The 27807-nt window shown below is 37.5% G+C and overlaps 1 protein-coding gene, 1 non-coding gene and 1 pseudogene across 2 annotated transcripts in view; all 3 read left to right on the top strand.

Annotated features, from left to right (window-relative positions):
- DNAH7 (dynein axonemal heavy chain 7) overlaps positions 1-27807 on the top strand; it is a 344384-nt gene that overhangs the window by 48864 nt on the left and 267713 nt on the right. The window contains exons 10-12 of the mRNA XM_030916210.1: positions 3719-3838; positions 15007-15190; positions 15991-16170. Coding sequence (XP_030772070.1) covers positions 3719-3838; positions 15007-15190; positions 15991-16170 — 484 coding nt within the window. The remainder of the gene's footprint in view (positions 1-3718; positions 3839-15006; positions 15191-15990; positions 16171-27807) is intronic.
- On the top strand, positions 21031-22341 carry LOC104676758 (annotated as a pseudogene).
- Positions 27587-27693, top strand: LOC115893429. Its single transcript, XR_004053426.1, has one exon. It is a non-coding gene; the product is annotated as a U6 spliceosomal RNA (small nuclear RNA).

The raw sequence follows: 27807 nt of genomic DNA on the forward strand, positions 1-27807 counted from the left end.
GATTATACAGGGTTTCTAACACATATTCTGACCTTCTACATACTTCAGGGGCCTCTGGTGACTTCAGAGAATGGGCTAGGATCCTTAAAACTGGCTTTAGCTTTCAGAATACATACTTCTAGGAGATACATTCTTCCATCTTTCCATTGTACAGTATGGATTGCTTTGTCTGCTTAATTTGACTTATACTAAGTAGGTAGAGACTACTTCATTGCCCCCTTTTTTTTTTCATTTCTTTTCTTTTGAATACTGGAGCTCAAATACCTCTTCTCAGCTGACAACGCCCATGATCTAATTTTGCATGCAGTCATGAGGTCATGTATATCACTTTCACAAATGATGTTTCCATACATTAGTACATTTCATTTTCAAAACACCACCACAAGTTATTGTTTTCTTTTATATTCGTTTTCAGAACACACTGAGCTGGACACTGAAGGATGAGACTTCATGACCTACTATTGTCCATAAAATGCTAGACTTAGTCTGTTAGATGATTTCAGGAGGCAAGAGATAAGAAAATGAAAAGGGGGAAGAAAAAGTAACAAAGCTGAAATTTAAAAAAACAATAAAAAGTGTATGTGTCCAAAATTAGGCTCCAGGTTGTGGTGACAGAGATGTTAGCAGCAACTGAAGCAAACTTGAAGGCATCCATGATAAAGACAAATGGGAAAGAAGCCTTGCAGTCTGTGGGTGAAAAGAAAGCTCCACAAGCTCCTATGTTGCCTTTGAAAGCCTAGGTTGTTTTTATTCTGTATGTGAGTATTAAGAGTGGGGGGACAGTCAACAACGGCTGCCTCTCAGAGTAGTAGGCAGCATTGAATATGAAGGGCATGCTTCCAGTGGCAGTCATTTACCCTGAATCTCAGCAGACCTTAAAAATATATGGCATCTCTATGTGTGGCAGTGGGTTGGGGAATGTTAATGCAAAAACTTGTCTGAGTGACTCTAAAACGCATGAGTTTGGAAACCTGATAAGATGCTCTCTAGAAAAGATGTTGAAATTCATGTTATTGGTATTTACACTTATAGAACCCACTTAATGTCACAGATAGGCTTTGAAATGCAGTCATACCCTACACAACACATATTTTTGCTTGTAAAATGGTGCATATATGAAGATCACAAGAGAATGTAGAAATTACAGTGTAATATAAATCATCATAGTTGAATGTAAAAGCAGGTGTCTAAGAAAGTTAAGCTCATTTTAAAAGATGAAATGGCTTTTAAAAATTTATTATTTGACAAAGATGAATCTAGGAAAAAAATTACTAGATCAGAACAGTATAATCGATTTACCATACAGCACGCAGGATACAAATGAAATAATTTTTAAACATGTTAAAAAGATGCTTAACCTAACTCATAATACAAGAAATGTAAAGAGATTGAAATTTATACTAAGAAACCATTTTCCCCACAAATTACAAAATTTGATAGCCCATTTTGTTAGTAAGGCTTGAACAAATGGGCTCCCTTTTGAGGGAATCCCAGCCATACCTATCAAAATTACAAATTACACGTAACACTTGAATCCAGCAATTTCACTTTTGGATAAGTATTGTACAGATGTTCCCGAGAATGCAGGAAGTTATATAGTTATAATGCTATTTATGGTGGCATTTGTTTATAAGAGACTGGAAACAAGCCAGCATCCATTGATAGCCTAGTTAAATACATTATACTATACACAATGGAATATTATGTAGTTATAAAATATGAGTGAGAAAAATCTCGATGTGTTAATATGAAAAAGTCTCCAGGAGAAGATAATTAAGTGAAAAAAGCAAGTGCAGGACACTGCCTATAGTATGCTACTTTGAAAGTTACAAAAAAGGAGGACTGGCAAAAGCAAAACATGTTCCTAAGAAAGGGAAAATTTTATGGAACAACCAAGAAATGTAGATAGTTCGAGTGAGATTTCTGTGGGAAACTTGGTCTTGGTAAGAAGAGAGAAGATTAGTTTTGAGAACCAGAGAACAAAGGTAGAGACTGACTTGATGCTGAGTCCAGAGTATTGGGCCAGGACTATTGAAATTCCTCCTGCCTAAAAATCAGTGACAGAGCCACGGGTCAGGGTGGGTTTCAGCTTGGGGTGAGCATTAAGTGACAGTTGTGAGGGTAGGAGGGATATGTGACCGACAGATGGGTCTACAGGAATTTACTTCTGATTGGATATGGGAAGATTTATAGGAAGAGTTCAGAGGCAATCCTGAGTTTCATGGTCTGGGTGATTTGAAGCTATTTGGTTCTACTAATATAAAATTGAAATCAAGAAGTTATTTTGGTGATTAGAAGACTCATCATCATGAAACTTTTAAAGAGACTTGCATTTCCTTCTGCTAACCAAATTGAAGCTAACACATAGTGAGTAATATCTTTTTTCCTGATCCTTTCTATTGTCCTAAACCAATGATTTAAACTATTGTTCCACTGCTGGGTTATTGTAGGGACCATCCTGAGAAAGCAAGAACAGTGTCTGGTAGTATTTTTCTTGTTTTCTTAACAGTTCATCCTATTGACCAAATGGGCAATGTTATTTGGAGAGATTTCATGGGAAAGTTATTGTACTGTGTAAAACCTTTCAATCTCAAAACATCAAAGATGGTATTCTGTGCCTCGAATTCTGTTTCAAATCGAATATGAAGAAACTAAGGAAAATTGGTGTGATGGCTCAAAGGCAAGGTGAATTCCAGAGCTTGTGCCCTTGCAGCTACTACTTATTCAGTGCTATCTCACACCACAGGCATCTGCATCCTGATTACAGCTGCAATTTTAAAATGTAAAATAATGTTGAAAGCATTAACTAGGAAGCTAAAGAGATCAGATTATGTTTACGATGTACTATTATGCTATATTTTAGACATATTTTATTTAAAACATTAAATTGCTCAATTATGCAGAATAACACATTAGTTCTCTAGCAATGGTTATACCTACTTTGTGCCTAATTGTTATCAGTGTCATGTATGGAGTACATTATAACTCAGATGAATTTTAGCTTGTGGAAGAAATGTAAGGAAATGGATTTGAAATGTGTTTTGTTTACTAACCAGTATTTTACATTGGTCGTTAAGGAAACATTAAATGTGATTTTTTTAAGAACACGATGACACTAATGCTAATATTATCTTTCATTTTTGTTAACCTGACAGAGAAAATACTTGGATAAGTAAACCATGTGTATAACAAAGATCTGTAACATTGTAGTCAAAAGAGGGTTTGTATTGAAAGTTGTTGACTCCCATAATCCCTGTGTTCTTTAAAAAATCAGACAGGCTCGAAAGGTTCTTGATTAGATGTGAGACCCCTTCACCCCATGGCTTCCTGAAATGAGGGCCACTTTCTTTTCAGAGAGGCTACAATTTTTTTTCAGAGCAGTGGATCCTGGAAGCATTGAGACCCTCTCTCTTTTCCTGTTTAAATTATTATAGTTTAAAAGCAAAATCAGTTTGAACTATTCTTCATATCCCAGTTATTGCAACTTTCTTCTACTTCACAGTGAAGTTACATATTTTGTTGTGTTCCTATTGAATTTAATTATATGAATTATTTTTAAAATTAGAATATCTCGTGTTCTTTAACATTTAATTATATGGAACCCAATTTTTTAATGATTAAACCTAGGAATATGATATTTTTAAGAAGGGACCAATTAATAAAATATTAAATACCAAAAAAGTCATTGTTAAATTACTGTTTATTTTATCTCTTGCAGAAAATTACGTTTAGTTGATATCAAAGAATTTCATAATCGCCAGGATGCATTAGAGCTGTCAGGTTTTCAGAACATTATCATGAGACACATGGAATCTGCCAAAGAGACTCTACTTAAAATGTAAAGGTTTGAAATTTCATGTAGGAAAGCATTAAGTTTAAAAATATGATGGTGGACTACTGCATTTTAACTGCTTTTAGAAGATCCAATTTTAATATGTTTTAAATCATTTCTACATGATTTAAATATAATATCTTTAATTATCTTAGTCTGTAATATTTGTCCAGATGTTCTACACAGCATAGATTGTGCAGAAACTAAAATGTTCATGACAAATGGTTACTTTTTTCTAAATGTCTGGTTTGTACCTATCCTTTGAGAGGGGTGCTGAATACCATTAGAGAATGGTTACCTACTCATTATTCACCAGTTATTTATTTGTCATCTACTGTTAATACATGCTAGGCTCTGTACCTCCTTTCATTTTGTTTTTGGATGAGGAAAGCAGAAGAGTTTAAATAATGATTAGGTGGGGAAAGTATATCATTTAAATGAATTTTAAAATGTCACTGGAAGGCAGACCTATCAAATGATAATTGAATATCTCTGTGGATTGGCTTTTCAGAATGGAATAGCCACATATGATAATTCATAATCTGGCAACCAGATGGTATGCTTTGAAACAACTTAGGAAAATTCTTTCTCTCATGGGTCATTAAGTTATTGTAATCAGGACATTAAAATTAGGTCAAATTTAAGACAGCGGAGAACATAAAACTGCTAGCATAGCTTCATGATTTTTAGAAGTTACTTAGAAAGATATCTTCATAATTTGAGATAAAATATTTCCATTATCTTGCTTTCTTCTCCAATGTGTTAGAATAAAATTCTCTGTCTGATATTACTTGAAAAAACTTTAGCCTTCTATTTTATATTAGTATTTAGTTACTGTAAAAACAGAGTTAAGAGGTGATAAAATGAAAACCCGTAATTAATTACAGAGAAGAAAGTGACCTCTTAAGGACAGGATACAAATAAATTATCTTGATCTGTAACTTCTGGGTTCTACCCTAGGAATACATTACCACTGTAAATTTTAGTTCAGTGGGTGTCAAATTACAGGGTAGAGTACAAACCTTTATTGAATTATTTTTTGCTGAGAAATGCAGATTGATTAGCTGTATCTCTTGATGCTTCCTGATTGATTCTCAGGGAAGAACTCTCTGACCATACTTTAAGTAGCGAGCCAGAAAGTGTTTATCATGACCAAAAGGCAGAGCATCAGCTCACAGAGGAGAAACAATTAGCAAATGATTGATTATGACTTCTACCCCAAACCCAAATGCCTTTTCGTCATCCTCATCTTCCACTTTTACTCATAGTGTGTGGTTTATCACCCAGACTTCTGGAAACCCGCTTTTCTGTGCTGCTGTGTTTGTCTAGTTCTTCTTCCATTTATCTTTTTCTGGCTTTACTTATTGTTCCCTACAAGTAGGGTTCCCCAGATCTTTGTTGTTATCTCTCTTCTTTATATTCTCTTAACAATTTCGTGATTTCATCTGCCTCAAGATTTTGTATTCTGAGCTTTAGGCCTGTCTTACCAATTTTTAAAATTGATACATAATTGCACATATATATAGGGTACATATATTAATGGAATATTTTGATGCATTCATACAATGCATAATGATTCAATTAGGGTAATTAGCATATCCATCACCTCAAACATTTATCATTTCTTTGTGTTGGGAGCATTCCAAATCTTCTCTTCTAGCTATTTTGGAATATACTATAAATTCTTGTTAACTATAGTCACATTACATTGCTATCAAACACCAGAACTTATTCCTTCTATCAACTGTATTTTTGTGCCTAGTAACCAAACTCTCTTTATCCTCCATCCCATCCCTGCCCCTCCTAGTTTCTCTTAACCACCATTTTACTTACAACCTCCATGACATCAATTTTTTTTTAGCTTCCACATATGAATAAGAGCATGTGATATTTATCTTTATGTACCTGACTTATTTCAATTAACACGATGTCCTACAGGCTCATCCATGTTGCTGCAAATGTCAAGATTATATTAATTTTTATGACTGAATAATATTCCATTGTATATATAACCTACATTTTATATGCTATATTTTATATACATTTTGTATTTTATTTACATTTTATATACTATACACAAACACACATACACACACTATGTTTTCTTTATTCACCCACTGATGGGCCCAGGTTGATTCTGTATTTTGGCTATTGTGAATAGTGCTGCAATAAACATGGGAGTGCAGCTATCTCTTTGATATATTGATTTCCTTTCTTTGGGGTATATACCCAGCAGTGGAATTGCTGAATTACATGGTAGTTGTAATTTTAGTTTTTTGAGAACCTCCATAGTGTTGTCTATAGTGGTCGCACAAATTTGTGTTCCCAACAGTGTATGAAAGTTCCCCTTTTTGCCAGGAATGGTGGCTCACACCTACAATCGCAGCACTTTGGGAGGCTGAGGTGGGTGGATCACTTGAGGTCAGGAGTTTGAAACCACCAATCAACATGGTGAAACCCTATCTCTACTAAAAATACAAAAATTAGCAGGGTGTGGTGGTGCACACCTGTAATCCCAGCTACTTGGGAGGCTGAGGTGGAAGAATCGCTTGAACCTGGGAGGCGGAGTTTGCAGTGAGCCAAGATCACACCACTGCACTCAAGCCTGGATGACTAAGCGAGACTCTGGCTCAAGAAAAAAAGAAAGAGAGAGAGAGAAAGCAGGGAGGGAGGGATGGACGGAGGGAGGAAGGAAGGAAAGAGTTCTTTCTCTGCATCCTTGCCAGCATCTATTATTTTTTGTACTTTTGATAGTAGCCATTTTAACTGGTGTGAGATGATATCTCGGTGTGCTTTTGATTTGCATTTACTTGATGAATAGAAATGTTGGGCATTCGTCATATACCTGTTGGCTATTTGTACGTTTTCTTTTGGGAAATGTTTATTTAGATCAATTTGCCCATTTTTAGTGAGATTATTTGGATTTTTGCTGTTGAGTTGTTTGAGTTTTCTATGTATTCTGGTTATTAATCCTTTGTACAATGAATAGTTCGCAGACTTTTTTTTCCCATTCTGTAGGTTGTCTCTTTACTCTGTCTAGATAGTTCCCTTTGCTATGCAAAGCTTTTTAGCTTGATGTTATCCTGTTTGTTAATTTTTGCCTTTCTTGCCTGGGCTTTTAGATATTCCTCAACATGTCTTTGCTCAGACCCAATGTAACACTGAATATCTTTAATTGAATGTCATGAATCTCAGCATGTCCCTAGCAATGCTTATTCTCTTTCTTCCAAATCTGCTACTCTTCCTGTTGTGAACCATTACGAGGCCAAGTTGAAAACCTTGGGACTTTTTTGTTCTCTTTTGAAATTTCTTGTAGGAAAGCATGAAATTTTATCTCTGCTTCCAGGGATACCCAATGTATTGCTATTCCTTTTTATTGAGAAATAATTCATTTACCATAAAATTCACTACTTTAATGTGTACAATTCAGTAGCTGATAATATACTTGCAAGGCTGTGCAACCATCACCACTAATTCCAGAACATTTTCATTTTCACCATGCAATATAGTTTGGATGCTTGTCCCCTCCAAATCCCATATTGAAACGTAATCCCCAGTGTTGGAGGTGTGGCCTGGTATGAGGTGTTTTGGTCATGGGGGCAGATCACTCATGAATAGCTTGGTTCTGTCCTCGTGATAATAAGTGAGTTCTTGCTCTGAGTTCACACAAGATCTGGTTGTTTAAAAGTGTGTGGCACCTTCCTCCTTGCTCTCTTGCACTCGCTCTGACCATGTAACATGACTGCTCCCCCTTCACCTTCTGCCGTAATTATAATGTTCCTGAGGACTTCACTGGAATCAGATGCTAGAACCATGCTGGTGCAGCCTGTAGAATCATGAGCCAATTAAACCTCTTTTCTTTATAAATTACCCAGTCTCAGATATTTCTTTATAGCAACACAAGAATGACTTAATGCTCCCTAGAAAGAAACTCTGTACCTGTTAGCAGTCATTTCCCATTCTTCCACCCAAAGGTGCCTGGTAACTATACTAATAATATTTTTTGTCCCTGTGAATTTCTCTACTCTGGACATTTCATCTCAGTATGAAATGGTCATTTTGCCTGGCTTCTTACAGGAAGCATAATGTTTTCAAAGTTCATATATGTATTCATATATGGTCATTTATGCCTGGCTTCTTACAGGAAGCATAATGTTTTCAAAGTTCATTCATATTATAGCATGTATCAATATGTCATATCTTCTCATGGCCAAATGATACTTCATTGTATGGATATAAGAAATTTTATTTATCCAGTCATCAGGTGATGGACATTTGGGTTGTTTCCACTTTTTGGCTGTTTTTGCTATGAACAATTTATTTTGCATAAATACATGTTTAAGTTCTCTTGATTGTATACCTAGGAGTGAAATTGCTAGGTTATATGGTAATTCTAACTTTTTGAGGAACACTTGCACTGTTTTCCAAAGTGACTATAAGATTTCACATTCCTAACAATTTATGAGGGTTCCAATTGCTCCACATACTCTCCAACACGTTATTTTTTTTTTTTTTTTTTTTTTTTTTTTTTTTTTTTTTTTGAGGCAGAGTCTGGCTCTGTCGCCCAGGCTGGAGTGCAGTGGCCGGATCTCAGCTCACTGCAAGCTCCGCCTCCCGGGTTTACGCCATTCTCTTGCCTCAGCCTCCCGAGTAGCTGGGACTACAGGCGCCCGCCACTTCGCCCGGCTAGTTTTTGTATTTTTAGTAGAGACGGGGTTTCACCGTGTTAGCCAGGATGGTCTCGATCTCCTGACCTTGTGATCCGCCCGTCTCGGCCTCCCAAAGTGCTGGGATTACAGGCTTGAGCCACCGCGCCCGGCCTCTCCAACACGTTATTGTCTATCTTTCTGCTTGTAGCCATCCTCGTGGTTATGAAGTTGTATCTCACTGTGATTTTGACTTGCATTTCCCTAATGACCAATAATGTTGAGTATCTTTTTATGGGCTTATTGTCTATTTGTCATTTTTGGAAAATGTCTATTCAAACCCTTTGCTCATTTTGTACCGGGTTGTCTAATTTTTATTATTGACATGTAAAATATCTGATATTTTGTTGTTGAGGTTTAAGAGTTCGTTGTATATTCTGGATACTAGATTCTTATCAATTATATGATTTGCAAATATTTCTATTGGTAGTGTCCTTTGAAGCACAAATATTTTTAATTTTGATGAAGTCTGATTTATGTTTTTTCTTTGGTTGTTTGTGCCTTTTGGTATCTGTATTAATCTGTTCTCACACTGTTAATAAAGACATACCTGAGACTGGGTAATTTATAAAGGAAAGAGGTTGAATTGGCTCACAGTTCCACATGGCTGGGGAGGCCTCACAATCATGGTGGAAGGCGAATGAGGAGCAAAGCCCTGTCCTACATGGCGACAGGCAAGAGGGCCTGTGTAGGGGAACTCCCATTTTTAAAACCATCAAATCTCTCGAGACTTACAACCACAGGAAGAGTATGGGGGAAACTGCCCCCATGATTCAGTTGTCTCCACTGGCCTCAGCTTTGACACATGGAGATTATTACAATTCAAGGTGAGATTTGGGTGGAGACACAGCTAAACCATATCAGTATCATATCCAAAGCCACCAAGATTTACCTGTTTGCCTGTGTGGTAAACAGAACTAATCGTTCTATAGTTTTAGCTCCTACAGTTAGGCCTTTTTGACCTTTACAAACCAAATTCATTTTAACTTACACATGGTCTGAGATAGGAGCCCACATTCATTATTTTCATATGGATACCTGGTAGTCTGAGCACCATTTTGCAAGACTCTTCTCATTGAGTTGTCTTGGCATCTTTGCTGAAAATCATTTGAGCATATATGTGAGGGTTTATTTCTGGGCTCTCTATTCTGTTTCATTGGCCTATTTGTCTTTATGCCAGTACCAAACCGTTTTGTAGTAAGTTTTGAGATAAGGAAGTGTGGGTCCTCCAATTTCGTTCTTATTTTTCTGAGTTGAAAAATTGTTGTTGTGAGTCCTTTGTATTTCATATGCATTTTAGTATCAACTTGTCCATTTTTTAAAAAATGCCATTGGGATATTAATAGGGAATGCATTAAATCTGTACATTAATTTTGGGAGTATTGACATCTTAATAATGTTACGTCTTTCAATTCATGAACACAGGATGTCTTTCCATTTATTTAGTTCTGTCGAAATACCAAATGTAAATACAAAAATGTGTTTACGTTTTTTGGTTTAATTTTTTTCTAAGTATTTTATTCTTCTTGATGCTATGTAAATGGAATGGTCGTCTCAATTTCATCTTCAGATTATTTATTGCTGGTGTGTAGAAATACAACTGAATTTTACATATTGATCTTGTATTCTACAACCTTACTAAACTTATTTATTAGCTTTAATGGTTTTTGTGTGTGGATTCTTTATGGCTTTCTATATATAAGATCATATCATCTGCAAATAGAGACAGTTTACTTCTTCCTTTCCCATCTGGTTATTTTTTTTTTCCTTTTCTTAGCTAATTCCCCTGGTTAGACCCTCCAGTGCAATGCTGAATAGAAACAGCAAGAGCAGACATGTTTTTTTTTATCATGCAGTATTAGATTTTGTAAATGCTTTTTGAATCTGTTGAGATAATCATGGGATTTTCCCTTTTATTCTATTAATATGGTATATTACATTGGTTTTCATGTATTGAACCAACCTCGAATTCCTGAGGTAGATTCTGCCTGGTCATGGAATGGAGATAATCCTGTTTTTTTTTTTTTTGTTTTTTTTTTTTTTTTTTTCTGGAGATAGGGCCTTGCTCTGTCACCCAGGCAGGAGTGCAGTGGTGCGATCCTGGCTCACTGCAACCTCTGCTTCCCGGATTCAAGTGTTTCTCATGCTTTAGCCTCCTGAGTAGCTGGGACTACAGGCATGTGCCCAGCTAATTTTATTCATTTTTGTAGAGACAAGGTCTCACTGTGTTGCCCAGGCTGGTCTCAAACTCCTGGACTCAAGCAATCCTCCTGACTCAGCCTCCCAAAGTGTTGGGATTACAGGAATGAGCCATCACATGTGATCATATAATCCTTTTTATGTGCTTCCGGACTTGGATTTCTAGTATTTTGTTGAGGATTTTTATGTTTTTTTCATAAGAGATACTGGTCTGTAGTTTTTGTGTGCATGTGTGTTATGTCTTTGTAGTTGGTATTATAGTAATACTCGCCTTACAGAAATGAGTAAGAAAGTGTTCTTTTCTCTTTTCCTTTTTGGTTTGTGAATTCTTTACAAACCAAACATTTGGTTTGGTGTTAATTTTTTAAATGCTTGTTAGAACTACCAGTGAAGCCATCTAGTCCTGGCCTTTTTTTCCTGGAAGGTTTGTAAATTATTAATATTAATTTGATCTCTTTTACTTGCTACAGGTTTATTGATACTTTCTATTTCTTTTTAAGCCAGATTTAGTAGTGTTTGTCTTCGTAGAATTTGTCCATTTTTTCTAGGTTATCAAATTTGTTGGCAAACAATTGTGTATTATATTCCCTTTTAATTCTTTGTATTTCTGTAATGTAAGTATTAATGTCTCCCCTTTTATTCCTGATTTTAACAATATGAGTCTTTGCTCTTTTTTCTTGATCAGCTTAGCTATAATTTCATGAGTTTTGTTGATCTTTTTAAACAACCAACTTTAGGTTTGTTGATTTTTCTCTATTTTTCTATTCAATATTTTTTTGTTTGGACTCACCTCTTTATTTCCTCCCTTCTCCTCCTTCTTGTTTTGAGTTTAGTTTTTTCTTCTTTTTATATTTTCTTTTTTTTTTTTTTTTGAGACGGAGTCTTGCCCTGTCACCCAGGCTGGAGTGCAGTGGCGGGATCTCTGCTCACTGCAAGCTCTGCCTCCAGGGTTCATGCCATTTTCCCATCTCAGCCTCCTGAGTAGCTGGGACTACAGGTGTCCGCCACCATGCCCAGCTAATTTTGTTTTTGTATTTTTAGTAGAGATGGGGTTTCACTGTGTTAGCCAGATGGTCTTGATCTCCTGACCTTGTGATCTGCCTGCCTTGGCCTCCCAAAGTGCTGGGATTACAGGTGTGAGCCACCACGCCCAGCCCTTTTTTAATTTTTTAATTTTTTTTTTTTATTTTGGCACAAGGCCTCATGCTGTTTCCCGGGCAGGAGTGCTGTGGCATGAACATGGCTCACTGCATCCTTGACCTCCTGGGCCCAAATCATCCTTCCACCTCAGCCTCTTGTGTAGGTGGGAACACAGGCGCATGTCACCATGCCTAGCTAAATATTTGTGTGTGTGTGTGTGTGTGTGTAGAGACAGGACAGACCCTCATCATGTTGTCCAGGCTGTTCTTGAACTCCTGGACTCAAGAGATCCTCCCACCTTAGCCTCCCAAAGTGCTGGGATTATAGGCATGAGCCACATGCCCAGCCTTCCCTTGTTTTTGATGTAGGTGTTTACAGCTAAAAATTTCCCTCTAATCACTGAGTTATGGTATGGAAGTCCCTGCATTCCATTCATCTTGTTTTCTAATTTCCCTTATGATTTCTTCTTTGAGTCATTGACTATTTAGAAATGTGTTGTTTACTTTAGACATATTTGTGAATTTCTAAGTGTCCTTCTGTTATTGATTAATGATTTTGTACCTTTTGCATTTATGGAGACTTATTTTATGAGCATCAACTATTTTTTATCTACTCTCAGAAGCAACTTGCATGTGCATCCCTTCCTCTTAATCCCCAGGACTACTACCCTTGGCTGGCCCTCTTAACCTTCCATATAGCCTATTGCAAAATCTGAATAACTGCCAGGAATACTTTGTCTCTGGTATCTTTCTTTTTCAAGCCTGGCCTGTAAACCATTGCCGGATGAGTCTTAAAATATTCCCCAGTTCAGTGCCTCCCTTTTGTTGAGAAAGGAACTCCATATTTCTTAATATGCCTTTAAAGGTTTTCTGCAATATAGATCTAACTTGTCTTTTCCATCCTCAGTTCTGAAAAGACTTTCACCTTGGATCATGCCTGTAGAAATAGTCATGTTAAGTAAAACAGAATATAACTTCTATGACTAGTCTGTAACCACACCTTACCACTGTTACAAATCTGTAGACTAAGTCTGGAGGCTCTTTGTTCTCCCTTTTCACCAATTACTGATTTTTAAAGTAATTAGTTACTCCTTATTTGCTTTCATTTGTGAGATGGGAGTGCTATGAAAACTTGAAACTCTGGGTCTCAGCATTGTCATCTTTGTTTGCCTAATTATAAAGATTGAATTAGAGGTTAAGAGATTAAAATGGAATGAGGACTTCTTGCACACTATCAGCAGACTGTTGTGGTTTACACTATTTACAATGCTTGATGCAGGTCATTACTGGAGAAGACTCTCTTCTATTCTTTAATAACCAGCCTAAATGACCCTTCTTTTTTTTTTTTGAAATTTTTACTGTTATCACATCAAAAGCGATCTCTTCCTTATGAATGCCTCCAGCACTTGTTCTCTTCTAAGTCCTTTTTAAAAATAATATTTATTTATTTATGTATGTGCCTCTTTTCCTTCACTAATATAAGCACTTTGAGAATTAGGAAATCTTTTGTACCCCAAATGTTTCATACATAATAGGGAGTCATATAAATATTTTTGAGAGAATGAACAATTGAATACTTTTTTAAATACGTCATATTTGTCCTCTTACCAGTTCTGCAGACCTAAACTTATTTCATCTCTTGCCTGAACTGGATCTTCCCCCATATATTTCTTCCTGTTTTGTATTCTGTTGTCTATTTGAGACACTGAAATGATCTGATAACCCTACCTTCTCCATTTATTTTTCTTTATAATTCTTCCACTTTGAATCTTTCAGGGCCTTCCTCATTCTCTTTTCTGTCTTTTTTTTTTTTTTTTTTTTTTTTTGGTGAAATTGCCATCTTCACTATGAAACCCTTCTTCATTATTTAAATAGAAAATTATATCTCCTTTTATTTTAGATCTTTTTTTTTCTGTTATGACACATTGCCTTTATTATTATGAGAGAAATGATGATACCATGTCTTTTTTTTTTTTTCCTTTTTGAGACGGAGTTTCACTCTTGTCACCAGGCTGGAGTACAGTGGCACCATCTCAGCTCACTACAACCTCTGCCTCCCAGGTTCAAGCAATTCTCCTTCCTCAGCCTCCCAAGTAGCTGGGATTATAGGCACCCACCACCACACCCAGCCAATTTTTGTGTTTTCAGTAGAGACAGGGTTTCACCATGTTGACCAGGCTGGTCTTGAACTCCTGACTTCAGGTGATCCACCCACCTTGGCCTCCCAAAGTGGTGAGACTACAGGTGTGAGCCACTATGCCTAGCTGATACCATATTTTTTATATCTTATACAACGCTATTCCTAGTATGTAGTAAACACTCAACACATACTTGTTAAAGGGATGAATAAATATATTTCAAATTTAGATTTTCTCTCTTGGAACATTCAGGAAACTCCTGAAATTATATTGACTATTTAAAAAATTCATTATCTCTTATGAAAAAAGATAACATTTTAAAATTCTGTAGTGTTGGAGAGTGGTTTTATAAGTTGAAAACTTTGCTTGTTATCATCATTATGTACCTATATATGAAATTACACTGTTATCCTTGTATTAGAAGGACACATACACATTTGAAACTTTGTTTTACATCAGACGCTCTTTCAGGATATCACATTAAGGGGAATGAGAAAATAAATACCTGATTTTGTTGATTTGTAAATTGTTTTCAAGTAACTGTAAACAGATAGAACAGCATGAAACAACCAAGAGTATTGAACATAGTATAAGCCCTCCCTTGGTTAATCAGTTATTTACATTTTAACTTTAAACTAACAAATATATTTTCTAGATAACATTTAGGAGACTGGAGAGGAGTATTTCATAATATCCAGTAAAGTTAGTTATATATTTCTTCAAAAAGTCAGGAGCCATAGTTCCAGGAGTTAGAATTATGCCTTTCTTACAGCATCACATCACTGAGTAATTTTCTATTGGCTAAGATTTAAAATTTCTTTTCCTAGAAGTGAAATATTTTAGCACTTACATTTCAGAGAGTGGGTAATATCATTTAGCAATATACTTCTCTATGAAGACCTTTAGATGTCCAGAAATTACTGTTAATGCTTAATATAAAAGGAGTAATTCAATAAAGGCATTGACTTTTAAAAGTCTTTTGTTCTTTCAAGGTGGTTTCCGGAAGTGCAGAATATTTATTACCAAGGTAATAAAAAAAAGCAATTGCCAACTGGTGACAGCAGTGCCAAATTGGAATCTTTTTTCAACTGTGCTGCTGCACTTATGACTTTACAGCTGCAGGACCTCACTTTAGTCTCCATGCAAGATTTCACGGACTTAATTGCACAACCACCAGTAAGTATGGTTCAGTTCACCAGTATGTATTTACGAATGTATTTATTTTTAATTATTTCAGAGAGGAAAATAATATCCTTATTAGTGAGAGAGCAGAAAGTACATCTTTAGACCTATTACGTTTATCTTAAAAAAAAATTGTCAGCCAGGCATGGTGGCACATGTCTGTAGTCCCCACTACTCAAGAGGCTGAGGTGAGAGGAGCACTTGGGTCCAGGAATTTGAGGCTGCAGCGAGCCAAGATTGTGCCATTGCACTCCAGCCTGGACAACAGAGCAAGACTCTGTCTCAAAAAAAAAAGTTAATGTCAATCTGCATGTTTGGGATATATGATTATCATGACTAGAGATGATGATTAGTTAAAATAAGTGAAAATTCACATAATTGGGAAATTTGGGTCATGAAGGCTGGAGAAAGTTACCATGAGGTAACTTTAGCAAAAAAGAAGCTTTTCTGTCTCTGGAAGGAGGTCCTGTTACAGTATGAGCAGGGCCGTGGAATTGGAGTGTTCTCCTCTTGGGCTCTGTCTTGTATGATTCTAGAACTCCACTGCTATGTACACTTGTTTTTCTGGGACTTTGACCCTGTAGTTGACCTGTAGGCCCAATGGATGCTGGATACTATCAACTGTAGCTCAGAATCACTCTTGCTTTTTTTTATTAGAGGTCGTCCTTGGCTTAGCTGTCTGGGTCATAAGAGGAAGTGTGGGTTCCCATGTATTCTAATTGGGACTGGTGTACTACTTAGTCTATCACAATTCATACATATTTATGTATGTAAATTTTTTAATTTTTTTGCAGGATTCTGTTAGAGCTTTTGAACATCCAGGTTTCATCATGAGGCTGATTCTTGATAATGACACCATTAAGTTTGAACCTGAGTTTAGTGACTATATAGATATCTTTCTAAATGTTTATGATGTCATGATTAAAGCTGTCGGTTTTGTGCCAAGAGTTGAGACAAAATTATATTCCAAGTGGGTAAGTAACAAGGATATTAAGATTGCTTGAATTTGCATAATGATATTCATTTCAAGTAAGTTCTGAAAGTTGTAGACAGGTATCCTCTGCTTCACAGAATATAATAGTATTGGCTTATAAGAAAGTTTTGCTAAAAAGCTACCACTTTCCAAATGGCTTCTCTTAAAATATACCTACTTTCCTAGTCTAGTCTTCCTTTGGACTTAGCTGAAAACTTTATGAGGAGAAGAAATTAAAGTTGTGATCAGGTTTGAAGCAGCCAATGAGTGTTTACTGTAGCTCTCCCACCATTTCCTGTAAACTCATGCCTTGCTGTAGGCCTCCTTATGCTTTTCCAGCTCTGTAAAACTGCCCTCGAATTTATCACTCCCCTCATACACCTTTTTCTGTAATAGTGAGCTCCTTTGTATTTTCAACTCATGATCTAATCTATGACATTTCCACAATAGTTATAGGAATTTAGTATATGAAATGAGCGTGTCTGAAAATTCTTCAACTTGTAATGTTTTCTTGTTTTGTAAATCCAATCAGAAGCGTTCTCCTTATTTTTCTATTTTTAAAATAACTTATACATATTTGCTGTATATAGAAGAGTGCAGGAAACCAGTGTGTAAAGGCTTCAGTAGTAATAAAGTTAACACCTAAATAGGCACAGCCCATCTTGAGAGATAGAATATTGCTGGTACCTTTAAGCTCTTCCCCTTTGCTCCTTGTTAACATCCTTATCTCTCTATCTTCTAGCAAAAGAATCACTATCTTGAAGTTTGGAGTTTTTGTTCCTAATTTTGAAAAATAGACTTACTACTTGTCTGTTTATTACTAAACAATTTATGTTTAGTTTTTGCATGTCTTTGTATAAGTGGAAACATAAGTAATCGGTGTTTTGCTTATTTCACTTAACATTATATGAAATTATCTATTTTGAGGATATTATCCTTTCCTTTGAGTTTCCAATTTTTTATTATTCTATTTTTATTTTTCAGGAATCCATTAGGTTCTTTTCAAATAGGCCTAGTCATTTTTGATAGTGTTTTATACGTAGTGATGTATTCATTAAGCTTTTACTTCTGTTTACACCGATTAAATATTTTTAATACTCTGTGTGTGATACTACCAGTATCCACAGTTTTTGCTGATCTGATTCTGCTGTTTGCTGACTCCTGCTCCTGGTGGTATATTTCTCTGGGTGTTTTTCCTGTATTATTATACTTACGCTTGTAAGAAGTTTATGAAAAAAGTCTTGGAGGCCTTGGTTTAAGTTGATTCCTTTGGAGTTTCCATATTCTTGTGACAGGTGCTCCCCAGGCCCTTGCAGACCAAGGACCATTTTTAGATGAATTCTTGCTTAATGATTTCAAGGACAATACTGGTTGTGCAAATATTCACTCAAATCTGTGTGAAAACAGACTTGTGGTTACAGATTCTTAAAGCAACCATCTTTTGTTTTTTTCCTCTACAGAGAATCAAAGCAAAACCGGGACATTTTTATTTTTCTCGTATTCAAAAACTGTCACCTTTCAGCATTCTGAAGTTTCGTCTCCTCAGAACTCTCATTTTAAGATTGTGTCACCCTTCAGTGTTCTTGGCTTTAAGTGGGGATGCCAATTATGACTTCCAACTTTGCTCAAGCTTGAGGCTTTGTTTCCTGGCAGCCCCTCCCATGCATCCACCTTGCCAGAAACTCATTAAAGCAAAGCTTAGAACACCAAGAATCAGTAGAGTCCCCAGGGCAGCTGCTCACTTCTGCACATAATGACCTCTCAACTCATGCTTTCTCTTATTTTGGTCACTTAAGACTTTATTTTTGTTGTTGTTGTTATTTCCTTAGCTATACATTATAAAAGATAAACTCAGCTTTATTCTCCTGGCATATTTATCTGTTTTGAATTAAGTATTTGTTTTCTGGATATCTATTCCTCATATTACCATAAATAGAAGTCTCTCGAGAATCATACTGCTTACTTTGTCTTTTGTGTAATTCTAGTTCATCTATTGCATTCTTTTCTGTTCTGTTTGTACCCTGACTTTTTCAAGAATGATTTGAAGTAACTTATGAAACGACAAATTTAACAAGTTAACAAGAAAAGAATTAGTAGACAAAGGTCAAGTGAAGAAAAGTAACTTTTATAATTATCAAAATGAATGCAGTTGCTATGATTTTATAGTTTGGTCCCAAGCTTCCTGGTTTCTAAAGGAAAGTATGACAAATTTTAATTATGATTAGAACAGTTAATTGAAACTTTTCAGAAAGAGAGTTGTTTTTCATGGTATCAAATTTTGAGAGATAAAGCCTACAGTTGTCATCATTCATGGGTAATGGTCCTGAAACCCTGTGGATCACCATCATCTGGTAACACATTTTATTTTTCAACTTTTATTTTAGGTTCAGAGGTACTTGTGTAAGTTTGTTACATGGGTAAATTGCATGTCATTGAGGTTTGGTATACAAGTGATCCAAATTCCAGGAATCACCATCACCACTCACCATTGTCCCTTGCCCCAGAGATACAGATTCATAATGATGGAGTCAGTACTTAGAAATCGGTACTAGTAAAATAGGCCTAGATGATGCCCTACAAGTGAGATGTAGGGTATCATGAGTAGGATAATTGAACATAGTCTCAGTGATCTTTGACAACAATTGCAGAAATGGAATTCATGTAGCTGTTTCTTATCATAACCTTTGGTAGATATTGAAAGTGAACTAAAATACACTTTTTTTTTTCATGGAAGGTAAACCTGCAATGAGTTAATGCACCATGAGTCCAAGCATATCACTATCTCCTGATCTAATTGGATATGCTTTAGAACATCTGGAGGTGTCTCATACAAAATATCATTTCTCATGACTGTTAATAGGAGATGATTAGATTCATATCAAAATGAATGACCCCGTCTTGCTGTGTCGCCCAGGCTGGAGTGCAGTGGCATGATCTCAGCTCACTGCAAAGCTCTGCCTCCCAGGTTCAAGCGATTGTCCTGCCTCAGTCTCCCTGCAAGTAACTGGGATGACAGGCACCCACCACCATGCCCAGCTAATTTTTGTATTTTTAGTAGAAACGGAGTTTCACCATGTTGGCCAGGATGGGTCTGGATCTCTTGACCTCGTGGTCTGCCCGCCTCGGCCTCCAAAAGTGCTGGGATTACAGGCATGAGACACCATGCCTGGCCCCAAAATTATACTTTCTAAAATAGTTTTGAAGTCCTAGTATCCAATTCTGTTTAGAAAGGTAGGCCAATAGGCTTTACAAATTAGGTAGGCTATTAATAAATTTAAGAAACAGCCTATAGTGAATATTAGTTATCTTCACATGAGATCAAGTAATTTTACATTGCACACAGTACATTATATAGATTGCTTTATCTTAAAAATTTCTGTTTTCCAAAAAGATGATACCAAGTATCTAACGAGCCCAGGGGTGAAACGGTGGTGGGATTCACTGATGTTCTCATGAAGTATCTAGTTCTAAGCAAGATGATTTCCTGAAGTGCCCACTGGGGGAATGGTAGGCAAATGCCCCCTGGATAACTGAGAAAATTACCCAGTTACCTAAAGAAGCCTTTGATGCTATCAATTTGAATGTTGTAGAATGTCCACGGCAGACATGATTTTGTTTTGTTACAATGTAAATAAAATCTGGACAACAGGTAGAGCATATGTATATTTAAAAGTAAGTTGAGGACGAGCATGGTGGGTCACGCCTGTAATCCCAGTACTTTGGGAGGGCGAGGTGGATGGATCACCTAAGGTCAGGAGTTTGAGATCAGCGTGGCCAACATGGTGAAACCCCGTCTGTACTAAAACTACAAAAATCAGCCGGGCGTGGTGGTGGGCACCTGTAATTCCAGCTACTCGGGAGGCTGAGGCAGGAGAATTGCTTGAACCCAGGAGGCAGAGGTTGCAGTGAGCCGAGATGGTGCTGAGATAGTGCCGCTGCACTCCAGCCTGGGCGAAAGAGTGAGACCCTGTCTCAAAAAAAAAAAAAAAAAAGATTAGGTTGGTTCAGATAATAAACCATGTGGGCATATTTACTTGTCCTCTAAAATGGAAAGAAAAGGAGATAAACTTAAGATTTGTTTGCTTATTTAAAATTATTGTCTGGTCCATCCTTGTCTACAATTATTATACTCCTGAGAGCAGAATGCACATTTTGCAGCTAAGGATTTTCATCTGCTGTAGTTGCTGTTCACAGAATCAAAGATCAAAGGTCAGTGAATAAGTAAACTTTCTTTGATCCAGATAGATTTCCCCTCAATGTGAAAAAGTATTGTGTTTAAAGATTATGATGATATGACATTGAACTCTAGTGTATTTTCTGTCAACAATGAACAATACAAGCACTGCCTTATAAAGCTAGCATATACGATTGCACAAAGTGTGGCTTTTTCTGTGTTCATAAATGGAAATAATTAACTATGTAAAAATGTCCATACTACCCAAAGTGATCTCCAGATTTAATGCAATCTCTATCAAAATACCAATGACATTCTGCCTAGAAGTAGAAAAAAACATCTTAAAATTCATATGAAATCACAAAAGACCCTGAATGCCAAAGCAATCTTGAGCAAAAAGAACAAAGTTGGAGGCATCATACTACCTTACTTCAAAATAGACTACAAGCAGGAGGCAGAAGGGATCCTGGAGAGTTAGGGAACCACTTCCTCCTGCACACCGGCTCCCTGGCCTGGGACAGTCCCAGCGCCCTCACATCTGCCCAGCACCACCACCCTTCCTCTTCTCTCCCTACTTCCCCCATTGGTGACCGCCTTCACCCCCACACCACTGATCTGTTTGGCCCTCCAGGTCCCCTCTCTACCCGACCTCCCATCTCCCCCTGCTGAGCCAGGCTGGTTTCGGAAATGCCTTTACAGCAGCAGGCAAAGTGAAACCTAGAGCTAGGGAAGGTGTTCACAGTACCTATTAGATGGTTTCAAAACCCCTGAAGGCAAAAGAAGAGCTGCTCTATGAAGTCCAGATAGTCCTAAAACTCCAAAAATCTCCCTCAGAAAAACGCCATATGATACATCCCTTGGTCTGCTCAACAAGAAGTTCATTCAGCTCCTGAGCCAGTCTCTCCATGGAGTCTTGGATTTGAACAAGGCAGAAAAAGTGCTAAAAGTTCAAAAGAGAAGGACTTATGGTATCACCAACATTCAAAGCGTCTCCTTCATTAAGAAGTCTAAAAACAGGTGTGGTGGCTCATGCCTGTAATCCCAGCACTTTGGGAGGCTGAGGTGGGCAGATCACAAAGTCAAGAGATTGAGACCATCCTGGCCAACATGGTGAAACCCTGTCTCTGCTGAAAAGACAAAAATTAGCTGGGCATGGTGGCGTGTGCCTGTGGTCCCAGCTGCTCTGGAGGTTGAGGCAGGAGAATCGCTTGAACTCGGGAAGTAGAGGTTGCAGTGAGCCAAGATCATGCCACTGCACTCCAGCTTGGCAACAGAGCAAGACTCTGTCTTGAAAAAAAAAAAAAAAGAAAAGAAGAAAAACATGCAGTAGGCTGCAGTCTGTCTGAGGATGAGGGCATGTTGGTCCAGTGTCAAGGCCTGTCAAAAGAAGCAACCGAGCTGAGTCAGGAAGAGAAAAATTTAGATGAACTGATCCAGAGCTGCACCCTGGACCTCAAACTATTAACCACAGATTCAGATAATCAAAGGTTTATGTTATGTATCAAGATATTTGAAAACTTAGTGGCCTTAAAGACCAAACCGTTACAAGTTGTGAAAGCCCCTCCAGAAACAAGACTTGAAGCCCTTGACTCAATAGAGAGCCTACAGATATGTTTGGTAAGTACCCAAGGACCCATTGAGGTTTACTCTTGTCCAGAAGAGATGGAGAAACACAATCCAGTGAAAACAAACAACCAAGACCACAATGGGAATATCTCTAAACCCAATTCCAAAGACTTGAATTCAGCCAACTGAGGACATAGGAATTGGTCAATTTCTATAGCAAACCTTTCTCCCTTGGCCTCCCCAGCCAACTTTTTACAGCAGACTGTGAACCAAATTCCTTCTAACCTAGAAGGACCGTTTATGAACTTACTGCCTCACCTGCTGCAAGAGGACTGTCTCCTGAGCCTTGGGGAGGAGGAAGGCATCAGTGATCTCTTTGATGCTGATGATTTGGAAAAGCTTCCACTGGTGGAAGACTTCAAGTATGGTTGATTATGCTTCATGTGCTTTCTTACAAATCAATACTTTTTTATCATGGGACCAGAACATCTGTTATGCAATGTGGTCCCTTCCTACCCTCTTCCTCCAAGAAATTATCATGAAGTAAACTACAGACTTCTGAAGAAAGCTGACATTTTAATGAATTTAAAAAAATAAACAACTTGTCTAAATGCACAGTTGCAGGTTCCTTTGGGAAAACCCTGCTTTGCTCCAGGCTCCATGATCTCCTGGCTAAGTAAGCAAGTGAAAAAATGTGCAATCAGGTGTTTCTTGCACTAACTTTTTCTTCCTCCCTTCCTTCTTCGTGGATTTGCTTGCTGTGCCTGACAGATGGGCTGTAGAATGGGGTCTGGCCACCTGGCCCACTGATAAAGATCTTCCTTAATAGCATTTCAAGCTGTCCCTTCTCCACAGAATGTATGCCTTTGGGGTATGCTAATATGGAGTAGAACTGCACCAAATGCAAACGTGAAGTCATGCAAAAGTATGAAATGGAATTCTGCTCTTCTTAGGAATATTTAAATTCAATTTAAGCTCTGGACTCCGTGTCCCAGTAGTAGGGGACATAAAACTTCCTCAAAACCCTTAAAACCTCCATAGCCTTTAGGATGAAGAATCTGTTTTCAAATATACTTATTGCAGTTACAGAAGACTCATAGAGTTCTGCCACTCTAAGCTGTTGTGGATTTTTCTGTCTCCAAAAACTATGCCCACTCCCCTATCCCTAGCATATTTGTGACTTTCCAGTTGATTTGTAGCAAATGCCTACTTAGTTCTTTGTGGATTGTTTTAGACTTTTTATTTTTTAGCTGCCATTTATGTATTCCTGTGGTATTCATCACCATATCAATTTAATTGCTTACTTTGAAAGAAATTTTATTAATTCACATTACATAAGCAGAGGGACAGAACCTCTACTGATTAGAACATCTGAACCTGTGTGATCTAAGGTTTATCAGGCTCTGCAAGAAGCATTGTCCCATCTTACTTCCACTCCCAGCTTGGAGCAAGTCAGTCCTGGGGCTTGCTGACATGAGTGACCCGTTGGAAAGGAGAACCACGTCAAATGATGTAACACTCCCAAGGAGCAGCAGGCATGGATCCCTTAATCCTTGGGCTTCCCACACCCCTATTACTGGGAAAGGACTCTCTTAATGCTGCACTTGGAGACCACTTCTCAGGATGGGGTCAGCTGGAGAGGTCTCTAGGGAGAAAGACATCCCTATTGTGTGAGTGGCATTTTCTTAAGCTGGCAGAAACAGGGGGCTCCCACTGTGTCAGGGACTGTAATCATTCTGGCTAGACCGTGTTCCCCTTCCTCTATGAAGGAATGAGTTGGACCAAGGAAAGCTAGGATGTAGAAAACGGAGCAAAAGAATGCCAGGGCATTTCCCGCTTTACTCTTCAGGAATGGTGTCCCATGTTGTAGGGTTTGTGTCAGCTGCAAATCCTACCAGTTATGTTGAAGAATAGCTTTCCCATTGGCAGGAGGCAATGGCCATCTCCCACTGAGAACACAGCATAGTATCGTCAATCCGTTTTTTGGATACTAAGGACTGTGGGGATAAGGGAGTCAGATAAAGAACAAACCTCAAAATGAACAGTTAAATTGAAATGCTATGTGCCTGACTCAGTGGCAGGCACACAGTAGGCACTCAACTCATACATGTTTAATTGAATTGAAAATATCCCTTAGGAAATAAACAAACCAAACACAAAAGTCCCAGCCAGTTTATTCCAGGTAGATTTCTACAATATGCAAAGTGGTTTTGGGGTCAAGACATATGACACTAGTGCTTTAAACTCTTTGTGTGGGTATGCATGGGTGTATGTTTGGGAAAAAAACAAAGGTGAAGACTATCTGCCTTCTTCTTCTTCAGCCTCTATCTGTGGTCTCCTCCCTTCACACACACTGGACTTGGTACAAAACATCGGTATGGTCTGAGAGGAAGCATTGTGGTGGAGGAGGGAGAGGGAGCTTTGTGTTGTCTACTGGAAATGCACTGTGGTTTTTTTTCCTGTATGGGAAACCATTTATGTCAAGCTTTTCCCCCATTTCCCATATCTATGTCATCTGGTTAGCTGCCTCTACTTTCAGCTTTGTGTAATTATCTTTACCAGCTGCAGAAAGCTGATTTTTTCCAACGTCTAAAGACCGAACTCACCTGGCTAGGTTATTGTGTGTTTTGTTGAAATTTTTGGAAGGTAATGCCATATTGTTTTAAAAACTAAAGGAATCCTAGTAAATCTTAAAAGTTTCTTCATGTATAAGATTTTTCCAGTTGCTGGGCTTAACTGGTGTACATTAATTAGATGTTCATACTGTATTCTTGCATTAGTCATTTTCTTTTTGACTTAGTATCTGATCACACAAAGTGAGTTAGTAAGTACCACAGTTTTTGCATTACTTTAAGTTCTAAGTATGCAGGTTTCCTGGTACCATCGGTTGCTGCTATTAAAGCTCACATGTTATATGGCTGAAAGTTACAAGTGTGCAAATTATGACTGCATAAACCTTAGAAAATAAAATGTATAAAGGGCAATACATTAGCGTGACAGTGTTAGGTGTGTGTTTATATGTACAGGGTTGTGCGTAGCAATTGTTTTATTGAAGTTGATATGTAGTTTTCTCACATTTTTATTATTTAGCAATTTTGTACAAAAGTAGCAACTAATTTGTAAACACTGCCAGAATATTTTCTAGCTGGTTTGTAATTTTTTTTGTTATTTTGTTTTGTTTTGTTTTTGTTGTGGTTCTTGTTTTCACTTTTGTTTATGTGTAGATCTGTAAATAAAATTGCAGTATTTACAGCTTAAGCTTTCAGGAAAAAGAAAATAGAATTCACTGTGTGCATGACAACTCATGTGTATGAGACGGAGGATTTGGAGGAAGGTTCCTTGCAGAGAAAGTTGGGTGGCAATTGTCAGCATGTAGGAATTTATTTTCCTACAGGGTACATGATTTGGTAGAAAGGAAATATTTCTCCCAAAATTGGGAGTAGGCAAACTATGAGTCAGTTTAGCTTTGTGTTGTATGCTAGTTTAAAAAAGAAAATATGTAATGTAATGTACAAAACAACCAAGAAAAAGCTTTTATAATGAATTTCGTCAATAGATTTGTTATGGGGTGACCTGTTCCCTAGCTGTGATCACTTCAAATGGGTGTAATTTGAAAAAATGTATGGTAAAGTATCAAAATAATTTTACATATTTAAATATATATATACGCACACACACATATACACTACAAAGCTGTAGTAACCAAAACATCATAGTACTGGCATAAAAACAAACACATAGACCAATGGAACAGCATAACCTAGAAATAAATCCACACTTCTACAATAACTTTTTTTTTTCAAGACAGGGTCTTACTCTGTTGCCCAGGTTGGAGTGGAGTGGCATGGTCATGGCTCGCTGCAGCCCTGATCTCCTGGGCTCAGGTGATTCTCTCACCTCAGTACCCTTGGAGTAGCTGGGACTACAGATTTACACTACCACAAATTTTTTGTGTTATTTGTGGAGATGGGGTTTCACCGTGTTGCTCAGACTGGTCTTGAACTCCTGGGCTCAAGTGATCTGCCTGCCTTGGCCTCCCAAAGTGCTGGGATTACAAGTGTGAGCCACCATGTCCAGCCAGTAACTGATTTTTGTCAAAAGCACCAAGAGCATACATTGGGAAAGTGATAGTCTCTTCAATAAATGGTGCTGGAAAAATTGGATATCCACATACAGAAAAATCAAACTAGACCCCTGTCTCTCACCATATGTAAAAATCACCTCAAAGTGGGTTAAAGACCTAAACGTACCACCCAAAACTATGAAACTACTAGAAGGAAATATAGGGGAAATGCTTTATAACATTGATCTGGACAGGGATTTTTTGGATAAGACCTCAAAAACACAAGCAACAAAAATAAAAATTGACAAATGGGATTACATCAAACTAAAAAGCTTCTGCACAAAGGAAGCAATGACTAAAGAGCACACATAATGGGATAAAAAATTTGCAAACTGTACATCTGTGACAGGTAATTCTTGCATTGCTATAAAGAGATACCTGAGACTGGATAATTTATAAGAAAAGAGGTTTAATTGGCTTATGATGCTGCAAGCTGTACGGTAAGCATAGTGCTTGCATCTGTTTCTGGGGAGGCCTCAGGAAGCTTACAGACATGATGAAAGGTGAAGAGGGAACACGTGTCTCACATGGCAGGAGCAAGAGAGACTGGGGTGGAGAGTTACCACACACTTTTAAATGATCAGATCTCATGATAACTTGTTTGCTATGGCAAAGGCAGAACCAAACCATGAGGAATCCACTCCCATGACCCAGACACCTCCCACCAGGCCCCACCTGCAACACTGGGGATTACAATTCAACATGAGATTTGGCGGGGACATATATTCAAACTAGATAAATGTCTGACAGGTTAATATTCAGAATATAAAAGAAACTCAATAGCAAAACCACAAATAATCCTATTTATTGTTGGAAAACCTAAGACATTTATCATAAGAAGATATACAAATAGATGGCCAACAGGTATATTAAAAACTGTTCTACGTCTCGAATTATCAGATAAATACAAATAGAAACCACAATGAGATGTCACCTCATTCTAGTTAGAATAGCTATTTTTGAAAAGACAAAGGATGATGTGTTGACAAGGATGTAGAGAAAAGGGAACCCATACACACTGTTGGTGGGAATGGAAACTACTGCAGCCAATATAGAAAACAGTAAGGAGGTTCCTCAAAAAATTGCAGGTAGTACAAATTTTTGTACCGTATGATACAGCAATCCCGCTGTTGGGTGTATATGCTAAAGGAAAGGAAATCAGTATGTTGAAGAGGTATCTGCACTCCCATGTTTATTACAGCACTATTCATAATAACCGAGATATGGAATTGACTTAAGTGTCCATCAGTGGATGAATGGATAAAGAAAATGTGATATATCACACACACACAGAGTGGAATACTATTCAGCTATTAAAAAGGAGGAAGTCCTGTCATTTGCAATTATATGAACGACCCTGGAGGGGCATTATGTTAAGTGAAATAAACCACACAGAAAGACAAAAACTGAATGATCTCACTTATATGATGAATCTGAAAAAGTTAATCTCTTAGAAATGAAAAAGTAGAATAGTGGTTACCAGAGGCTAGGAAGGGTAGCAAGGAATGGGGGAGATGGGGACAGGTTGGTAATTGGGTACAAAGTTACAGTTAGGTGCTCGCTTTGGCAGCACATATACTAAAATTGGAACGATACAGAGAAGATCAGCATGGCCCCTGCGCAAGGATGACACGCAAATTCGTGAAGCGTTCCATATTTAAAAAAAAAAAAAGTTACAGTTAGATGGGAGGAATAAGTTCTGGTGTTCTATTGCACATTAGGGTAACTGTAGTTAACAATAATGCATTATGTATCTCAAAATAGCTAGAAGGGAG

This window comes from Rhinopithecus roxellana, chromosome 14, assembly GCF_007565055.1.
Source record: "Rhinopithecus roxellana isolate Shanxi Qingling chromosome 14, ASM756505v1, whole genome shotgun sequence".
NCBI classification, from domain to species: Eukaryota; Metazoa; Chordata; class Mammalia; order Primates; family Cercopithecidae; genus Rhinopithecus; species Rhinopithecus roxellana.